The 21,712-nt window shown below is 38.2% G+C and overlaps 1 protein-coding gene across 1 annotated transcript; it reads left to right on the top strand.

The window, feature by feature from the left end:
- Nucleotides 1–2,798: 2,798 nt before the first annotated feature.
- WDCP (WD repeat and coiled coil containing) lies at nt 2,799–20,432 on the top strand. The gene is made up of 3 exons (XM_085218113.1): nt 2,799–5,594; nt 13,662–13,782; nt 17,772–20,432. The coding sequence occupies exons 1-3, from the start codon at nt 3,672–3,674 to the stop codon at nt 17,936–17,938; spliced, it is 2,211 nt and encodes a 736-aa protein (XP_085074239.1). The 5' UTR covers nt 2,799–3,671; the 3' UTR covers nt 17,939–20,432.
- Nucleotides 20,433–21,712: the final 1,280 nt, after the last annotated feature.

Here is a 21,712-nt window from a genome sequence, read left to right as displayed (position 1 = left end):
CCCTACAATTAAAAGTGAGCTGAATCTCATTCTCTGTGATTGTGTTTGCACAACTACCCTCTACGTGCCTTCCTTCTTAATTCCTCACCTATTTTGCTTTAGTATTGTGAAAGGCAGAAAAAAGTTGAGCCCAACAGCCTGGTGGGAGCAAGAATGAAGTGTCCTTCCAGTATGCTCTGGTTCTTCTCCTCCAGCCCCATGGACCAAAAGTCTCACCCTGAGACACAAGAAGCTGTGACATCCCTGCCTGGATTCTCCTTAGTTTGAATATAGCCTGCATAGAAAAAGCTTTACTTTAAATAATAATTTACATAATGTTTTGAAATTAACCAGGTTTCTGAACAGTTTGCTTGAACAAATTTATTTAAATAACACAACCGCTCATTAGCTCTTTCCCACTTTACCTGACACGTACCTTGCTAGCAAAAAAAGAGCAGCTGAAATCCTATTTGGAGAGCAGTAACAGCACCCAGGCATAGCTCTGTCAGAAGGATGCTGATTTACATCGTGTGATCAGTAGATCTGCTCTGATGCATTACGTATTTTGCATCTTTATTAACTGCACATCGTTTTCACATTCTGTTCCAGCCAGCTTGTGACAGATAACTGTTTTTTAGAATCAGATCTCGAGGAAAAGAAATGTCAATGTGGAAAAATAAATACATTACTCAAGCTTCTTTAAAGTATTGAACTCAATGACACATCAACTTAAATTGGTGAAATCATGGTGGGTAGCTTTAAATAGAAATGTTTTTGAAGTAGAAATATCACAAAGCATTAGATATTTTATACATTTGAGTTAAATTACTATTAGAAAAATTATTACTGTTATGTTTTCATTACATATTGAGCTGGATCTGTCTTCCTTTGAAGTCACTGGGAATATTAATATCAATTTAATTAACTCGAAGCAAGATTTAGCCCAGAAGGAGATGTTTTACCATGAATAAAGGAGAAAATGAAGTCTGAAGTCTCAGCTTTTCCAGCAAGGCACTGAACTCTGATCCACAGAGATACTTAGATACCTATCTTCCCCTAGACTGGAAATAGGCAAGGAAGTATATTTAAGAGCCTGCATCTCATTAGCTCTGATTCATATTGATGCAAAAAGTATTCACAGTTTCCCAGGAGGGAGAGGTGAATAATGGGTACAGCACTGTGAGAAAACAGCACTACAAAATCACAATTACAGAAGGAGTATCACAACCTTTGCAACTATAAGGGCTGATTTTGGTTTTCCAGCACTCATTGTGAACCCTGGGAACTTAACCCCACTCTTCAACAGCTCTGTGCTATTAACATAACTGTTAATGAACTCACCATCAGTGGACTGCGTTCAGTCTTAGACTTTGTGTGGTACTTCTAACAGCCACTGACGTAGGCACAGCCAGCAAAGGTGCCACCAGCTGGAACACCTTAGTTAAAGCAAAGCTAATCAGAGGCACAGTTACGTGAATAGGATCAGAATCTAGCTCAGTATCAGCACAGAGACTGTGACTGCTCAATGAACGACTCAGATTACCAATAGATTACTCTTCTTGTTGCTTTCTTGAGTCTCAAAGGAAAACTAAAGTATTGTCAGGGCAGCTTTCAATTAGCAGCCTTTATTTCATGCATTATATAGATCTATGCATGCCAAGGTGACACAGGAATATTATTAAAATGTTTTACCCATTTCCAGAAAAATAGATGAATGGAATGAAAGGAACGTTTCCCTCCCTGGTTGTATCTGAAATGAGACTGTATCAAACAAAATCTCTTTGTCTCTTTCGTTCGCCTTCTGTCTGCATCTGGAACTTGATTTGATCCAGAGTACACTATTTCAGTTCTGTCCCTATGGTATAACTCCAGTTTTTTACCTTTGTATATTTTACAAGTCTTCTGTTACTTAGAAAATTATTTAAAGATGAACTCTGAAATGTCATCATATCTCAAATTACTTTCCCTGTGTGTTGTGTTTGTGGAGGTACTCAATGATTCTCTTTGCACATTATTCTCTCCCACTCAAAAACCCACAGAATGAACCAGGGGAGGAAATTTTCCTTGGAACCCTCAAATGCTATGCCAGTGGAGCCCGATGTTCAAACTCAATTGCTAGAGAGTAAGCCTCGTGGTGTGTCCAAACCCTGCAGCTTTCAAGGAACACAAAGCCTTAGAAATTTACCAAAAGGCCAGAGCAAACTCTTCAAAGGTTCTGTGTCCCCATAGCCTGGCTCCTGTTGGCCGTATCTTGAATTCACTGTATTTGTGTTACAAAGGTTGTCTGTAGGCTCAGATCTCTGAATCTCCTTTGCTGTAAATGAACAGTGTAACTCCGTATCTCCTAAGCCCTTTTACTAATTGACTTCAGACTTTCCAGAAAAGTTCTAGTTCAGGATATAAAGATGTTCTATGGTAGGAAACAGGATAATTTTTACCTATTCCAGTCATCACTGCTGGCTTGTCCTCGAGGAAGATAAAATATTCTGATTTTGAATGAAATGTTCATGAAATCATCTACAAAATGAAATGGCTGTGAATGAGAATACAGCATGATTACTGTACATAAATTTGGGAGTTCCCTAGTAGTACTCACCATCTTCAGTAAAAACACCTTGAAAAAGGACAGTAAAACAAATTTTCCAGCAGCGATCCAACAAGAAATCTCCTTTTGACAGGTAGTATATAAAGATACATAAAATATATATAAAAAGTATTACAAAATATATGAAGTATTTGTGGGCAATACTGGTGGTAGGTGGATGGTTGGATTAGATGATCTGAAAGGTCTTTTCCAACCTTAATGATTCAGCGGTTCTAGAGTTCAGCCAAAGATACAGAATGCATATAGTTGTCCTAAACCTTTGGCTGTAGTTGTTACATCGTCAGCTGAAAACCTTCTTTGCCCAGGTATAATTTATTCACGTTAGTCAAAATCAGTGTTTCTTTGCAGCTGCAAAATATGATCCAGTAAAATGAACATTAATCAGATATCTTCTTTGAGAACATTTGTCTTTTTTTTTTTATTTCACCTTTCTTCATCTTCCTATAATTCCTATAATAGCAGAGCAGAATGTAATTTCTCTTTTCTACCTTCATTTCATAGTCACTGAGGTCTTAGATATCTGAAATGTACTGTCCACTGGAAATTGCAATCTGCTTTGTGCAGCTCTTGGATATATTTAAATCTTCTTTTACCCTTCAAAGGCTGGTTGAAAGAAGTGTTAGATCATTATTTCAGGCTGTAGCTTAATGCTTAGGTTTAACAGTGTATGATCTCTCTCCACTGTTCACCAAAGACCTTCATTCAGTGAAGGTCAAGGTATTAGAATGCTATTTTTAAATATACACCCAGCCGTAAAGAGTTAAAAATAGACTCCTACAAAAACGTCCAGTAATTGGTTAAACCTTGTTAGGCATCACATGAAGATGATAACTCCTCCCAGGAAAAGACATAGCAAAAGCAGCTTTGACATGGATTTATACTTAGAAGAGCAGCTGCAGGCTTACTGGGAAGGAGTTCACAAGGCAGGCTCCTCAACAACTAGCAGAAAAGGAAAAAACAAAACAGCTTCATTCTGCAAAGGAAGGGAAGGAAATAAAAGACATTTTTTTCCTCATCATGATCTGCAAATGAATTCCATGGATTCTCGTCTTTGGAACAATCACCAGTAGACAGAGAGCCTAAAAATATGGAGCTGGGAAAGGCGAAACTGTTGAGAACCGGCCTCAATGCTTTATACCAAGCCATCCATCCTGTGCACGGAATTGCCTGGACAGATGGGAAGCAAGTGATACTGACTGCTTTATACTACCATAATGGAGAGCTGAAGTTTGGAGACTCAAGTGTTGTTGGTCAATTTGAACACGTGCATGGGCTTTACTGGGGCCCATGTTGCTCTACAGAGACCCCAGCTCTGCTTGCTGTTCAGCATAAAAAGCATGTTAGCGTTTGGCGGCTGGGCCACAGCACTGCGGAGAAAAACAAACCCTTGATTTCTCAGACTTGTGAAATTGGTGAGCCGTTCCCATTGCTTTCCCAGGGCTGTGTGTGGCATCCAAAAAAGGAGGTCTTGGCTGTCCTTACAAAAAGAGATGCTTCAGTCTTGCACACTGTTCGAACGGACAATACCAGAGTTAAGGCAGATATCAAAAGCAGTGGGCTTATTCATTGTGCTTGCTGGACTAAGGATGGTAATCGCTTAGTAGTTGCTATAGGCAGCACCCTGCATTCCTATATATGGGATGATGCTCAAAAAACTCTAAATGCCTGCTCCTTTTGCCCAATCTTTGATGTGGGAGGCTATATCTGTGCTATAGAAGCCACGCTGGATTTCCAAATTGCTGTAGCTACTGAGCTTCCTTTAGATAATATCTGTGGTTTGAACGCAGGCATTACATTTGATATGCCATCTGGTGCTGAAACTAGTTCTTTAACCTCGCAGTCTACTACAGCACTTGGTGATGAAGAGTACTCCATGGACCTGCGAAGAAAGTCCACAGACTCCGATAGATCAGGCACTGTTGATTCAGTAGCTTCTTCTTCATCAGGTCCTTTGGATTTAACCCACATCCTTGCAAATCACCGTCGGTCTGATCCCAGTCCTCTCATTACTCTGAAACGCAAAGATTCTGCAGCAATAAATGGTCAAGATTCTTCTTACCTGATCTTGGTGACTTTTGAAAGGAAGGTAACCACCACCAGGAAAGTCAACATCCCAGGTATTCTGGTTCCTGATATAATGGCTTTTGACCTCAGAGCTCAGATCGTGGCAGTAGCCTCTAATACTTCTAACATTGTTTTGGTGTATTCAGTAACCTCTTCCTGCATGCCCCATATTCAACAAATCCAGCTGGAAAAAAATGAAAGACCAAAAGGCTTATGCTTTTTGACAGATAAACTCCTACTGATATTAATTGGGAAGCAGAAATTCCCTGAGCCAAGTCTTATTCCATCTTCAAATTCGGACAGGTATGTAATGCGCTTGATGATCAAAGAACTGATGCTGGAAGAAGATGCTTCAACGCTGCCAGACACGAAGCAGCATATGCTTTATAACTTTGTATCGTCTGTGAACATACCTGGAAAAAGAAAGTTCTTTGAAAACCTTGCCACAGAAGACCAACATCAAAGCAGAGACCTGTTAATACCAAGAAGTACAGTTATTCAATCTCCGAGCGGCAGGAGAAGACTCATCGAAGAAGTGAAAAGCCCTAGTTATGAGCAGAGCTCTTCATCAAGTGTTAGTGACTTGGATGAGAAAAAGCTCCCAGGTGACCCCTCTGTTGCCTTGGAAACTTTGGATACCGAACCTATCAATCGTTCAATGGCTCTTCTTGGTTTTGGAACAGCTACCAGGCTTTCCAGCAGACCAGCTTCCCCTAAAGTGCAGTTCAATGTAATTGAAGAAACATCAAGTTCTCCTAAAAACAACAATTTACCAAGTGAAAGAGGCATGAGTCACATTTCTAGAAATTTAGAGAGACTTTGTGGCAGTTTCAATGACTTACAACTGAGTCTTTCTGAAATAACAGACTTTGCTAAAAACGGGAGAAGGGTATCTTTAGCCTACCCAAGTTCACAAGAACCACCGGTCATTCATATCACTTACCAGGTAAATTTTTCATCAGTTTAAAAACACTGTGATGGGGCACTGGTGTTTTAAACTATCTTTTATTTGTATCACTTAAAAACAAGAGGATACAGTTTGATTCTTGTCAACTCATGAGAAATGTTGACAAGAGTTTGGCATCAAGCTTAGTTTTAAATGGTATTATAATTTATTATTGAAACAATAGCTAAGGATGTTGTGAGTGACTGAGAGGATATTTCACACAGGAGGTCTGTGTTTTCTTTGTACAACTTCTTAGCAAAACAGTCTTGCATAGCAGCTGATTTTGGGTGCAGCTATCAAATAAGAGAACAGTTGTGCAGTTAATGATGTACAGAAAATATTCATGTGCTAGCTTAGTGTAGAGATGAGCCTACAAGTAGCCATAATTAGACATCCCTACTAGAAACCTGATCAATTCAAACCTAAGCTCAAATCCAAAATTTGAAGGTAACTAGACTCTAATGAAGGCTGAAACAAAGTAGTGAATCTCAATTTATGGACAATTCAGACACAGATGATACAGAGTTGGCTTATTTCTACTTGTCTTACTGCTAATCTTTACACAGCTGGACATAATCAATTTGCAAGTTTTATCACTTCAAATTTTCAGAAAAAATCTGCCAGTATGTAATTATCATTTCATTAAGTAAAGATATGAATGTCAAACCATATTCCTACCCTACCCTTGTTTTGGCAAAATTCCTACTGGCTTCAATAAGAATTTCAACTTGGGAACGTAGATTGTGCAACAATTTCTTGCTATAATTCTTAGCATTATTAGCAGTAATACCGATATTATAATAGTTCAGGTTGTGCTAATACTAGTCGTGTTGCTGCTAAAACTGGGATTCCTTTCAGGATGTTGATGCCAATTTCAAATGGATTCTTATCTGTTACAAGATGAGCAGAATTATGCCAAGTAATACATTTATTTCATAGTGATGATGCCAAAGTACCTGTTTCTTGAACAGATTTGACTCACAGCTATACAGCCTCCTTTCACGTGGAAGGATAATACAGACATCTAAATATCCCTCCTTAAACACTCATTAAGGGAACCATTACTCCATTCAAAAATATTCTTTAGTTCTTAGCAATTGTTCACTTGGCATTTTAGCAGATTCTAGTATGCTAAGTAGACTGGATAAAAGCAAAGCTTTTGATCTGAATTAGTATCATAACTCTGATATATTATATGAATTCTGGTGAAAAAAGCAAGATGCCTTTTGAAAATAATTTAGGATTTTGTTTGCCAAGAAGCATGCTCTTCTGTTCTCCAGCATGTTCAAATTAATACTGTTTTCTTAATATAAATCAATTTTTTTATTTTACAAGCAGCTCTATCTCTTGGATTCGATAGGATTAACCTTTCCAAAGAAAAATTCTGGTTGTGACACCTAACATTAATCTAAGATCTGAATTCATTGTGCACGTGTTGACTTACACATGCAGTAAGAAATAATTTTCCAGTTTATCTCTTTGGGAATAAAACAAAGATAATAAAACCAGCGGGCCTAAGATACTGCCAGACTAACTACATTTAGAAAAGCAGTCTCTTATTTCTCTAAGCAGGTTAATTTTGCATTGAGCCAGAAGAAAGCCCCTCTAGTACTACATTATAATGACTCAGAAAAAGTGCCACTTCATGGCTTTCCAAAACACACAGCTTTTCTGTTTGAGCCTCACTTTTAATGCTTTGCATAGCTCTGCTCCTCTTCTGAAATCTAACAGGATCATAAAATGATGCCAAAAGATAATGAAAAATAGACTGATGGCAAAAAGGTCTCCAGACAGAGAAGGAAATATTTTGCTTCATAGGCAGCTAATAATTTTTTCAGAAAATAGTTGTTTTGATTAGTTTGGATTGAGACATCTGAACCTTGATTCTCCTCCAGGAGTTGATTAGCACTCTGGGAGCTCAGAGAGCAGCTGGGCTGTGGGTTCCAGCCAGGCACTGTTCACAGTGCAGAGAGTCAGGAAATAGCTTTATTGCCTTATGATATAAATATCAGCCAGTGGAAAACATTCTAAACTTCAGGAACATTGCAGTCCAGTCTATAATATGGCCATTATCTGTCAATTTTTTGTGCCAAGTCTGCGTCTTCTTAAGTGTCTGCATAATCCCCAGCACAGCAGAAGCCCAATCTTGATTGAGAAATCCTTTGTTCTATTAAGTATAATGATCACTACTACATAACCACATTTACACATTACAAATGTAAAAATTTAAAACATTATGGAAAAAAAAAAACAAAAACCAGCTATAATTAACAGTCATTTATGAACACTGCTGTGCAGAAGCAGTATTGATGTACAGAAAGATTCCAGTTCTGCTTAGAAAACCCTAACATAAACCAGAATATATGTTACTTAATAATTCATAATATCTGCTTACTAAATAGCCTTCGAAACCTTTGTTTATCCTGTTAGTGCCAGCCTGCCCATAATTTCTCTGAAGTCATGTCCGTGCAGTACTACCAGAATTTATATGCTTTGTAGCCCATGGCCACAAAAGAAAAACATGATCACTCACATTTCAGAAATGTCACTGCACTATCACTTGTGTAATAGCATTCAGCCACCAGAGGTGATTTGATCATTCAACCCTGAAAAGCAAATATTATTGCTCTTTCATCACATACAGACTTGTGATTCAGGCTAGCGTGGGAGGGCAGACAGACAGATGCAATAAGAAGATATTATTTAACAAGAAAAAAAGAAGTGAGGGAATTTATTTCTGTTTCATTTTGCAAAAAAAGATACTTTTCTTATCCATTTTCTCATCCATCTCCCAGAAAAGAAACAGCTGCAGAATATTTAAACTAGCCTCATTCAAAAGCTAATTACAGTGGAAATAAAGCCAATCTGGATTTGAAAATAATGGCATGTAGGCAAACCTCTCCAGAAGCAGTAAGATTCTTTTTCATCTGAGGAGTGTCGTAAAACTCCTACATTTTGCTCACAAGCAGCATTATGTCAAAAATCTGTATTGCTGAAAGCATATATTTCATGATTAAACTGGAAATAAACTTCTTTTCAGCAATTAATCACCAGGATTTCCCTTTCTTAACCTTGGCCAACAATTGTATACAAATCAATTTGTCCTTTTCTAATATCTTTCTATAATTTACTAAAGGAAATTTTATCGACAAGGTCAGCTGTGAAATAAAAGTTTTTATGCAGAGCTGGGAGATCAATAGAAGGGGTCCAAACACATCACACTCTATATATATGTATATTTTAATACAAATATATGGAGTAGAGATAAATGAGGAGGACTGCACAATGGTGTCAGGAAAGTGAGCAAAGACATAAGGAGAAACTTCAGTGATCAGTCGTAAGAAGAGCATGAACCTCAAGAAAAAACAAAGGGCAATTTTGGCTTGAGTTGAGCAATAGAAAGAAAGTCATGAAAATGATGGAAGAGGAAGGTGTTCTGACTGCTCCCCAGAGTAAGAACTAGTCATCTCGAAGTTTAGAAGGGAGAGACTTAGGATGACCATAAAAGACCTGCAGTAGTCAAGACGAGGTGTGATTAATGCATGGACAACATTTTTGAGCAAAGGTTGAAGAATTCTGAAGATACTGCTGTGGAAGTGATCAGTAGCAGACAAGCAGGGTCTGCACAGGAGATGTGACACCTTTTATTAGGCCAGATCATTTGGTTGTCAGATACACAGACGCAAAAGAGAAAGGAAGATATAATGTCAAAACTGTAGCCAAGTTTCTTACTGAAAGAAAGTTAAGATTCAAGTTTTTTCTTTTTTTTTTTTTAAAAACAGCTCTCGAAGATCATGGAAGCACATGCACAAGAGAATAAGGTGTATCTTAGATAACAAGGCACCCAAAACATTAATTGTAGAACTATCAACAGGGAGCCAAGAGCAGAGAAGTCCTAGTGCTGTATCATTGGAAGAGCTGAAGTCCTTCTGTGTGCTATAAATGCAAACTGCACTGGGACTTAAGCACCCCTGAGCACCTCAAATCTCTTCTAACTTAAACATTTGACAGGCTTATACTTCTCTCACAGGTTAATTAGGGTTGCAGTTGGAATGTCTCACTTAAGGCCTTGTGGGGATACTGAGAACTCCACCAAACTAAAATCAGGATCCGCCAAAAGTGGAATTTATGCAGGAAAGGGAAGCAGTCCAAGCTGTCTGGGCTGGTATTTGTAGCAATGCTGCACAAAGCTTCCAGACAGGCAGTGCCTTGAATATCAGAATTCACAATTCTTATTCCTCTTCAGTGCTCCTCCTCAGCCATACAATTATCTTTCATTGTCTTCTTGGTCGGATCCCTCATGTCTATATGATTTGACAGTTGTCTTGCATCCCACACAATGAGTGCGGGGGCAAAGCAAGAGCAAGCTGACTAATAGCTACTAAGGCATCACAACTGAAATTTCAATGAAACGCAAACCAAAGAGCTGAAGTTGAGGGTGTAAGAAAAAGAAAACAGATTTCTAGGCAACTACAGCCCTTCTTCATCTAACTGTGCATAGATAGGATTGGCTAACCTGATACTTTTCCTTTATAAAAGAACAGATTATTAACACAAAAGATATGAAGAATATTTAAAATATCTGTGGTTCAACACAGCACTCAAAATTGTGCCATAGGGAAAATTATTGGTCTGACAGCAGATAATTGGGATTAATAGAAGAAGTATAAGATGGTTACCAGCATTAGCAGGGGGTTTGGACTCTGATCTCTCGAGGTCTCTTCCAACCTCTGTGATTCTGTGATTCTATGGTTAAAAATTGTCTGGAAAGAGTATAGGAAATGATTGTAGTAATGTAAAAGAAAATGGAATAAATTTACTTGTGGATTTGCCTATGATCGATCTTCAGGCTAATCTAAAATTTTCATAGAATCATAGAATCACAGAATAACCTGGGTTGAAAAGGACCACAACGATCATCTAGTTTCAACCCCCTACTATGTGCAGGGTCACCAACCACTGTTGAGATAAGCTATTAAAATCTCTTTATGGCCTAAAGTTGGTAGTATTTTCAGTACAGGATCGAGATATCACACCTGTAATTTGATGTCCTTAACATCTAGAATAATAAAAATGGATCGAAATGAACTAGTTTGAAGTGCATAGTGGAAATACCAGTATTAAGAGCAAAAATTGATGCTGTAAACTGGATACTCACTGTCTGGAAACAGCCGAGAAAGAGAAAGGCTTGCATGTGTTAAGTGAATGCAAGGCAAGTATCAATCTGGAAGATGACAAGTTTATGAAAAGAATAAAGGCAGGTTTTTGATACATTGGGAAGGTACATACAGAAAGAAATGCAATGTGAGGCTTCATCTGGAGTTCACATTTCTAGACATCCACATGCAAGAAAACCACATTCAAACTGCATGCAATTACTAACCCAATGCTAGTACAAAACATTTTTGGTTGGTAGTGTATCATGAAGGAATCACAGTTTCATCAGTCATTGTATTTAAGTTCACAAAGATGATCTTTGCATCCAGGTAATTGTAGGCTGTGAATTAGAAAATAAAAGATACGTAGAGAGAAGGCCCTGGAGGCAGAATTAGCAGGCTGCTCAGCGGGATGCAAAAAAAGCTTTAAAAAGTTATTTATTATGCAGTCATATAGTGTACAGCACCTAATCCAGGAACCTTTTTTTTTTTTTTTTTTTTGCCTTAGTAAATTATTTTCTTCCCATATATATTTGTATTCCAAAACAAGAATTTTGAAAGACAGATTGGCAACACTGTGACCGGCTGGCTGCAGCCCAGAAGATCCTTTGTAGGCTATTAAAAATGATCGAGGGGCAGGCTGACACAGATGAAGGAAAGCAGTTGTTGAATTGATGGTTTGTTTCTCTTGGATTTTTGTTGAGGGAGGGTTGGACCTGAGAGACTACAGGAATTTGGCTACAGAAACTTTATCTGAAAGTATCCGCTCGAGTATGTGGAAATATATTTGTTTATTCTGTGGTTAATGTGTGCTAAGTACACCAATAAACTTTGGTTTAGAATGAATAAACCAACAGTAAGGGCTTTTAATATGAAATTTTCAAGTCCTCTTCTGCTTCTGCTGGAGATTAATAGCAGCGCTGCAAAACAGATACATATTTTAGGAAGTGGATGATTAAATTTAGATTTGACCAGAAAATTGTTGTTGGGTTAAGGCATAAAAATGGCAAGTACTAAAGTGAGATTTCATTTGTGCTTCTAACTTTGTCACAAATTACCTGCATGACCTTGAGTAAATCTCTTAATCTTCTGGTGTAATGGTTTGATCTTCTATAAAAAGAGAATAAAAGCAGTTACATAGCTCTCAAGGAAACACACGTGTGTGAACATATTCCTCAAAGAGAAATGTTATCATCACTTAAACCAAACATTAAACAAAAGAAACTAACAAACAGAAGAGGGAAAAAGAAAAAATCTTGAGCAGAGAGAATTTGTCAGCAGACAAAAATAAAATGTAAATGTGAACAAGTTTAACATGATGAGCAGCTGTATGTGACAAAGACAGAAGAATCAATATGAAGGCCCAAAAGTGATGAAAGACAAGCACCTCTGAAATGTAAGCTTTGATGTCTATACTTGAAAAACTGTAAAACCATAGGTAAGCATAAAAATGAAATATCGTGTGGTTTTGTATATGCAAAAATGTCTTCCAGTTCTAAAGGCCATTAAAATAACTTGCATGGTTAAGTAGAAATCATTCTAGAACAAAGTCATCCACATCCATTCAACTGCTTTCAAGTCAACAGAGGCACAGCTAGATCATTTTCTGATTATTTTTGAGCTGATGCATATCTAATGAAAAAAATCACTTGGGTACTTGTCTCAGTTGAAGCCCACCTCTTTTTATAATTCATTAATTGAGGTACAAGTCTGAATAAACTCTGGTATTTTATCCTGAGATTAGGAAAATGAAGTAGTTGTTAGATACACTGATCTACTTTATGCAGCAATGAAAAGCTTTGTACCAATGAAATACCTGTACAGGCAAATAGCATCTTTGGAGTGCGAATGCAATGCATGTGCTTGTGCTGAAAATCCAGTCCACTGAGTTTTAATTGTATTTCGGTTCGATAGAATATAATATTACATAATTTGAAGAGACCTAAAAATGACAAAGAAGTTCTGTTATATTGGTAGAAAGTGTGGAGAGGAAGGATCCAAATGAAATCGGCAGAACAAAAGTAGAGCAAGGTTATTTAGACGCAAATGGCTGATTCAAATGTTTTTATAATGGCATTAAGTCACTGGAAAAGTTTTAATGTTAAGACTGACTTTCAAAAGATGCAGGAAATTGTAAATGCAAATATATATTCATCCCATACTAATATTAACTCAGCTATTCTGTGGTCCTTGCACTTTGTAGTAATCTGAATGACAGAACATAATGTTGTTAATTCTCAAGACCAGATAAACATCACAAATGCCACCTCAACTATGCCACCTTTATATTTAAAGTGTTTTTTTTGGTGAATGTTAGAGCAACTTCCAGGTTGAATCCAAGTGAATCCATGTATTCTCTCTCTTTAAAAAAAAAAAAAAAAGAAGCCATACAGTTTCCAAGCTACATTGTTGTGACAGCTTTTCAAAGAGATTGCCTCCATGAAATTCTCTCCGTGCCAGAAATGGGGGATTTTACTGGGGTGGAATAGCTGAAGGATGATTATCATAAACACCCACATATAGCACTGATAGTGAGGAAAGCACTCGCTTTGGCAGTGTAAGATCTAAGCTACTTTCTACTAGTTATGATATATTCCCTTTCACTGAATTGACCATTACGGCAGAAGGGCCCAGTGGACACAAGTACGCGTGGCCTAATACATTACATATCACAGACTATGCAGTTTTGAGCTGCGTAAGCACAAAAAGCAAAAACCAAAGAGGGAAACGCTTCTTCACATGGGACTGTAAGATTGTGGCATTGATGAACTGTAGCAATAACAGAGAAAAAAAAAAAAGCAAAATTATTCAAGAACTGAAAGGACTATGAGTAGGGGAATGGTTAAAAGAACTCTGGTAAAATATCTAAGCCTTTAACAAGATCTTTTCTTTTGCATATATGTGTTTGAAGAAAAATTTTTCAAATGGAGCAGTTACTGAAGAAACAAAAGATGTTCTCCTCTGTGATGGCAAGATCCATTTGAATTTAGTCCAGCAGCTGTTTGACCTGACCATTATTGAAATGAAACACGGTATGTTCTTTCTATTTCAAGTATCTGGTTTCAACTGAGATTTTTAGTGTAAATGAGGCATTTGTGGTAATTATCCCGTACTGTAGAAAACGGTGATAACTAAACTCACTTAAATGCTAAGTAATTGCAGAGCTACCTATTACCGGAGCGCTATGTTGGATGCCTCTGCAGAGGAAGACTGAGAAAATAATCAGTGCACTGCGTTATATGGAAACAGAAATTCTTCCTTTTGAGACCTTTTGGTATTCTGCCTTTTCTATCTTCACAACATATCCCACACCTGACAATAAGGAATAGACTAGAGGAAAATTCATTCTTAGAAGGGACAGACACGTATCATGTAGCATTTGGGATTATTTTACTCAAAGACAAACAGTAAAGCTCAGCGTTCTAATTTTCCCATCACTCGCCTACCACCTCCACTGATTAACTTATAAATGCAGACACTCCTAGGGAAAACCTAGCCCCAGACTGGTCACTGAATTACCTTGTCCCTGTCTGTTCATGCATCTACTTTCCCAGCAATATACAGATTATTTTTCTTAGCCATTTCTCTATAATAATTCTAAAGGCTTTTCTCATCTCAGCCTAGATAGATCATGATCTTGAGGTACGAAGTATTGGCTATAATTATGATCTACTTGCATTGTTTCCACATGGAGAGATCCACAAATAACTCAATGTCTTGGCCTTAGCCCCTGACAGGCTGAGACACGTTGGCTCAATCAGTCCAGCCCGTCTCACCAAAACTGAATTTGACTCTTGATGAAAGCAAAATGAAAAGGACAGTAATAACACACTGTAATTTTCCAAATGACTGGTGTGTAATAATTGATAAGAAGGCTACACACATACTACAGATCAGGGAAGTGCCTTTCACCTAGGCGTACTGGGATATTTCAGTTTTTCCCTGGCTTTCTGAGAGTTGCTCCAGAATATAAGGATATGCAGCTTCTGTATTTTTTCAGGCAGTCTCTCTTGACTGTACATGCAGTGAAGGCCGATATGAAAAGACCAGGGCAGCCTGGTCTGGTGGTTGGCGACCCTGCACATAGCAGGGGGCTTGAAACTAGATGATCATTGTGGTCTTTTTCAACCCGGGCCATTCTATGATTCTATGATAAAAAACCTTCACTTGCTGCAAAGGCCTGAACTATTTCCCAGCAGGCTTCTGTGATAAAGCAATGTAGAGAATGCTATCTTTTGCAGGGCAAGAAGAATGTAATTTTTGGCTTATATTTCCACTTCTTGATTTTGGAAGGAAATACCCATAATGAAAATAGGTTTTCATGGCCCATTATTCAGTATGAAAATGATAAGTGATGGGATGGAGAATGTCTATTTTCAGCTCTATGGGACGACTGAATATTAAGTTAGTAGAACTCTACAATTTCCTGAGTTAGACTTCAGAACCCCAACATGTCCCTCTGCCCCTCTGCCTCTTCATCGCGCTGCTTGGCGTTTCAGAAATCAAATCTGCTGACAGCAGAAAGAAAGACTGAATCAAGAATCACTCTGAAACTCACCATAATCCTGAAGAACTATCAGGTTCTGGGCAGAGGTTGTTATTCATTCACTTATGACCAGTAGAGGTTTAAATTCCTAAACCTTTCCTTTGCCACTAGGCTTGAATATTAAATTTGGTGTTTAAAAATGTCACTCCCATTCTTTAACATTTTACAATTAAAAAGATGTAATCAAGAATGTGCTTATACTGCAGTGACAGTCCTGCATTTTTTTAGCTATGAATATACACTTAAACTTGAATATACTGAAATAAAGCAGCTGATAACTGCAGACCAAATTCATACCCACGGTGAAGCTATTAAGATCATAACAGTTATAAGAGCAATGAACTTGGTCTCATCATGTGTACGTTAAGTCCAGGAACTATAATAACATTACCTGTACTAAATATAACCTGCCATTCAGAGGCCTGGTATTAGCACACTACATTAAAAGTCACTCTTTTCTGAAGGTTATCATGGTAAGAACTTTGCATAACAAAAGGAGAATGTATTCAACATAAGATTTTCCTACCTTCAATATATATATTGTGTGGGTTATGCTTCAAAGCAAGGATTAGCAATTACACAGAGAAGTTCAAATGTTTCAACAGGTGAAAATAAAAAGTCCTAAGAGTACAACAAAAAGAATATGCTTTATCAATTTGACCACCAATGTAACTACCAGTTTGGATGGCAGAATTTCCACTTCTAGGCCCATTGTTTTCACAATCTGAAGACTGTCCAGAATAAGAAAGTATTAACAGCAGAAGATTAAAGATTCGTGGTTTGGAATGACAATCTTCTTATGATGTAACAGGTGACATGACAGCGTGGAATAGTGCAGCCTGGAAAGGTGCTCTCTTAATGGTATAAGGAGGAGAGATTTGCTTTGTCCAGTAAAATGGTTCGTTATGACAAAAACTAAGCCTATATCCCCTACATTTTCTTATTCCACATTCTTTTTAAAAACGGTTTTATGTCCCCAAAATAAAAATTTGAACAACTGTAACAAGGCTTTCTTTACCTCAAATCCCAGCTAATGGCAGCACCCAGCCACGACAGGATCATACTCTCTAAGAACAGTGTGTGACACGAAGGCTCCCGCAATGCTTACCAGCTGCTACAGTTTGTTTTCATTTTTTTCCTTTCCACAAAATGTCAAACTGAACAAAAGACAGAATTTTCTGTAACAGCTGCAGTGTCCACTCCAACAGGAAACAGATGAATCATTAAAGAAAAAATAGTACAGATTGCTTCATTTTCAAACTCACTTTCAAAGGAAGGTAAAATCAAAGGGTTAAGTTTAATTTCTGTTTCTCTGTGATATGGAAAGTAAACCTGAATGATTTTGATGTCTTTTTCATGTGATCTTGTCTCTTCTTTTTTTCAGGGAAAAAAAACCACACATTAATAATACTATTAGAATTTTGTTCAATCTCTTCTCTATGAAAAGTTCTGATTAATAATTAAAGAGTGAAAAATTTTATAGTATCAATTCTGTAAATCATTGAGCTGTAACTTCTTTCCATTTGCTATGTGAATTTGTAAGCATACTGCACAACCTTGGCTTAGTGCAGGAGAAGAAAACCCCTATTTCCCTCTAGAATAAATTCAGTATACAGGAGTTGGTAAAGAAACCGTTTTCTTTACCAACTCCTAGAAGGAATCCAGTGGAAGGCGACAAGGATGATAAAGGGCCTGGAGCATATTCTGTATGAGGAAAGGCTGTGAGGCCTAGGTCTGAAGAGAAGATTGAGAGGGGATCTGATCAATGGTCATAAATATCTGAAGTGTGGGAGGCAATTGGATGAGGCCAGGCTCTTTTCAGAGATGTGTAGAAATGGCTAAAAACTTCAAATCCCTGCAATTCTGTGATTCATTGTTTGGGTACAGCAGATGAGCAAATGGGAGAAGCAGAGGTGGATCAAAGTTGGCATGGAAAGACTGTCTGAGGTTTCAGAAAATGGAGATACTCATTGTTTATCAGAGCTGGCAAAGATATGAGGATTTTTTCCACTTAAGTTCAGTAAGGTTTGATATGAGAGTGGTGAGGTGCTGGAACAGCTGCCCAGAGAGGCTGTGGATGCCCCGTCCATCCCTGGAGGTGTTGAAGGCCAGGTTGGATGGGGCCCTGGGCAGCCTGGGCTGCTATGAAACGTGGAGGTTGGTGGCCCTGCATGTGGCAGAGGGTTGGAGATTTCTGATCCTTGAGGTCCCTTCCAACCTGGGCCATTCTGTGATTCTGTGATAAGGTACAAAATGCCTTAAAACTTTCAAGAGCTTTCATTTTGCCTCCCTTTGCATTTATACAAAGGTGTGTTTAGCACGGACTGCCAGGCCTTAATGCCATTAGGGTAATGAGGCTTAGTGCAAAAGGAAGCCCACTCTGCTCATGTGCCGGATGACTGTTTTAAAGCATCTCTGTACAATTTATATAACCAGAGCAGTACACTCATTTTCTTTTTTGCTTAACTTTTGTAGGCTCTTCTTGGATCGTGCTCACTGCAGACAAGGACGGCTTTGTGCCATTAATATTCAAAGCAAGACAGGACATAATCATAAGGGATGGAACTGACAGTTCAGAAGTCTGCGGTCGTCACTCCTACAAAAAGGGCAGTTTAATGCAGCCACCAAGCAGAGTGACATAAGTGCTCACCAAAGAACACCAATGATCTTTTTTTTTTTTTTTTGCTAAAGCAATACAGAGATGTTCCGAGGTATCAGACATTGAATGACTAGAAAGTTGTCTTCACTGCTTTCAATATATTTGGACTAAAATCTGCGGCACGGTCACACAATAGCTGAGTCCTAGGGTTGACTACACCCTCATGATTTCTTCAGAATGATCAGACCTAGAATGGAGTATACCAGTGTTATTAATTGTTATTAATAACATTTTGTTATTAATGACTGCCAGTGGACTGGAGCAGTGACAAGCCTCTAATTGTGGTCACGATGTTCTGGGAGAAACAGTATGCTAAAAATCAGGCAGTAAAAACCAGCCTAACCAATATGGGAGTACAGCCTACACAAAAGCTGGAGAAAGTGCTACTAACAAGCATTTATACTAAGGAAAACTGCAAAAAGAGAAAGGAAAGTACTTTTTGGCTCTATATGAAGTTCCTATGGGTCCCATGGAAACCTGCAACATTTTCAGAAATGCATAATGCAAACATGAAAATGTTCAGCTACAAATATGGCTGCATCATTGTGTCCTGTCACTGTCTCACACAGCATGGAGATTTATACATGCACACTGAAGAGAAAGGAAAAAAAAACAACTTGTCAGGTGAATTAAAGATCAAAGACATTGAGTGTAAATGTCATTTGGCTAAATGCAGATGTCTGAGCTGAACTTGCCATCCAGGCACCTGTATGATCAGACAAATAAAGGAAAACGCTCCTATAGCAGATTATTCGTGTCCTATCATAGTTTCTAATACTAGTCATGGTGAGCCATTCCTATTAAATAAGTAATTAAGTGCCTGTTCCTTTCTACTGGCTGCAAAGCAAGCTGGTGTGACTGCTCTGAATACAGACATTTGCATTTATTCAGATTAACCTCACTCTGAGAACAGTTTCAATTCGTTGAAATAAGTAATGTCCTTCTCATGCAAACATCTTCCCAGAGACTAAGACATCATCATTCTAACAAGCCTACAAGCTCAGGTGTGAGATGTAGCTGGGTGTTTATTTGTACTGCAAGATTTCTAAATCATGTAACGTATTTTGAAGAAGCAAAATATATTTGAACAACATCCTTGTGTCTCACAGCAGAATCTGGTGTTTAAAATACATAGGCCTGTGGCCAAGTAAACAAATTATAATTAACTAGAAATGATGGAAGGATATATTTTATGGAATATTTAGGCTAAACTAAGGGAAGAACTAAAGGAAATGTTTTTGGACAAGTATTGCCTTCTAAAGGGAATGGTGATAGTTCCACAGGTTGGTCCACTTATATGAGGCTATTGAAACACAAAATGTGTGTTGTATGGAACAGATCTGCACTATGAACATACAAAGTTGAACAAAAACAGGACTGAGCCTTCCAGGTTGGTTACACAGCAATACACTTCCATCTGTACTCCACAGTTTCTTTGAGTTCGTGACATGCATTATTCCAAAGGATTCCTTGTTGGAGGAATACTCACGTTCCACATTTTGCCAACTTCATGCCTTAGTGCCATTACAGCAACCAAAGGGGGAAATCTTAACTGTTGAGATCAGGAAGTGTGTGCATCAAAGCTGCCTCGGAACTTATAATTATCACTAGACATTTCAATGTCAGCCTGCCACGCTACCATTTTAATTGTTTATGTACTACTTTTCTACGAAATGATCTGAATGTTGAGAACAGGAATGAAAAGTGCTTCTGTGCCACAATGGCTATCAAAGTTTGGTTTGGTTCACTGGAGATAAAAGGAGGCCAACAAACTTTCAGATGACAGAACAATTAGTTTCAGGGCATAGCTGACTGTTACATTCAAAAACTTAATTCTGTGATGTTTAACAAACTTTTTTTTATTTGTTACAATTGGGGACATTGTTTTCCCTTGCTGTATGATTCTTGGACCAAAGTAGGAACCAGTCTGTCTGCAGGCACTATTGTTACTCAGCACAATTAGCCTAGTCACAAATGGGGACCCCAGTTCTCATTTGAGGACATTTAGAATTGCACAGGATGGCTTAGGAGAAGTGTTCTTTACAATCAATGAAAAATTAAAAAACAGCAATACCTTCCAGTTTCTGAACACACATCATGCACATCTAACTCAATTTGAAAACGTTTAAATCATATGCGTGCAATTACAACTAAATGACTCCTAAGCGAAGAAATATTTGTTTACAGGTAATGATTTAGGGATCCAGTGCAGAAGTATTTTATATAGTGTCTATCACCAGGCTGTAAATTTAAAATGGAAAATAATAAAAGCACTGGAGGAAGTGCAGAAGGGATTTATGCAAAGCAGAGGATAAATTTTCAGCTTTGGTTTGGATGGAGAACAGATGGAGAATCAGTGAAGTAGAGAGATAGAAGACTGTTCTATTAAGCACAAGCTGTACAGAAGATTTTTGCACAAACAATGAAAAAGGCATGTGGAAAGATAAAAAGAGTCTGTGCTCAGCTGAGCAGACCGTAGGCCGTGAAAAGGAGAAAAACACAGACTGGGAAGCATTCACCTTCCTCCAGCAAGGCTATTTTATATCCGGTGGCCAAAACAGAAAAAAAGGGAAGAGTTGTTTGGGTGACTTCTATGTCGTGAAGGGGCTAAACCCCTCTTCAGGCTCCTCCTGTCATCAGCAGAAAGCTCGGGCTCCTCCAGGAAAGCAATGAGGAGTACCTGTGCTGACTCCTGCCTAGAGTCACTTTTTGGGAAGTCTCTTTCATAATTTAAACAAAGGAAAGCTAAGGAACTTTGGGACTTTGATTAGGAGCCAAAGCTTAACAGTTGCACTCAGTGTGTCATACTATGCACTCAGAACACTTCATGGTATACCAGCTCCTCCTTCCCTTGTGGGGAATAAACAGCAAACCAGAAAATTTGAAGTTCCATTTAAATTCCTCTGCATCTTTATCTGGCACATTTATATGCAACCTGGTATATTTTAGGTGCTAGTATATCATTACTTTCAAGTACAATCTGCTCCAAATTATAGCTGAAACTTACCTTACGTTTTCCTTAACTTTGCTGTTAAACATGTGGTATCTGTTTTAGTCTTCCTGGTTCCTTCTGTTGCCACCTCCTTGAGGGAACTGCTAAGCACAGGAGGGTTGTATGACAGGTGGTTGGGGTTTTTTTTTTCCCCTCTTTTGATTTTGAAAACAGTATAGTGAAAACAATAATAAACAATATAAAAATTTCATGCGACAAAATGAAAGTCAGTTGCATGTCTGTTGGCCAATCTGTGATGCTGACTTTGCACGGTGAAATATTTCCTTGGTATTCTTCATAACAACTAAAAAGTCAGAGTTTACTGGTGTATGAAGTGAACCCTGCATGACCCTCAACCATTTATTTCCCCTTCTTCCTCTGCTATTATTAAAGAGCTGGGTGTCCTTGAATAAAGTTCCAGAAAATTATTATCTGTACTCATGCTAAAAATCTCAGTTATAAATTTCCTTTTAGCACACTTTCAATCATTTAGACAGCATAAATCAAGCCAAACTTCCTTTTCCCTATTTCTGATTTTTATCTGTTTTCCCAGCTTGGACAATGAATGTATACCCTGTCTTAACATGAAACTGCAAGCATCAGACCAATATTTTTTAGGACAAGAGGAGATGGCCTTAAGTTGGGGCAGGTTCAGGTTGGACATTAGGAAACATTTATTCTCAGAAAAAGCAGTGCTGCAGTGGCACAGCTGCCCAGAGAGGTGGTGGGGTCACAGTTCCAGAACCGTGGGGATGTGGCACTGAG

Source organism: Meleagris gallopavo, chromosome 2, assembly GCF_905368555.1.
Source record: "Meleagris gallopavo chromosome 2, MGAL_WU_HG_1.1, whole genome shotgun sequence".
NCBI classification, from domain to species: domain Eukaryota; kingdom Metazoa; phylum Chordata; class Aves; order Galliformes; family Phasianidae; genus Meleagris; species Meleagris gallopavo.
The sequence above is the reverse complement of the archived record's forward strand: the minus strand, read 5'-3'. Positions and strand labels throughout refer to the sequence as shown.

Bases quoted from the DNA above. Each gene is read 5' to 3' on its own strand.
- WDCP (XM_085218113.1), top strand. From the start codon at position 3,672: ATGGAGCTGGGAAAGGCGAAACTGTTGAGAACCGGCCTCAATGCTTTA. The intron at 5,595-13,661 runs GTAAATTTTTCA...ATGTGTTTGAAG, and splicing joins TCATTCATATCACTTACCAG to AAAAATTTTTCAAATGGAGC. The intron at 13,783-17,771 runs GTATGTTCTTTC...TAACTTTTGTAG, and splicing joins CATTATTGAAATGAAACACG to GCTCTTCTTGGATCGTGCTC.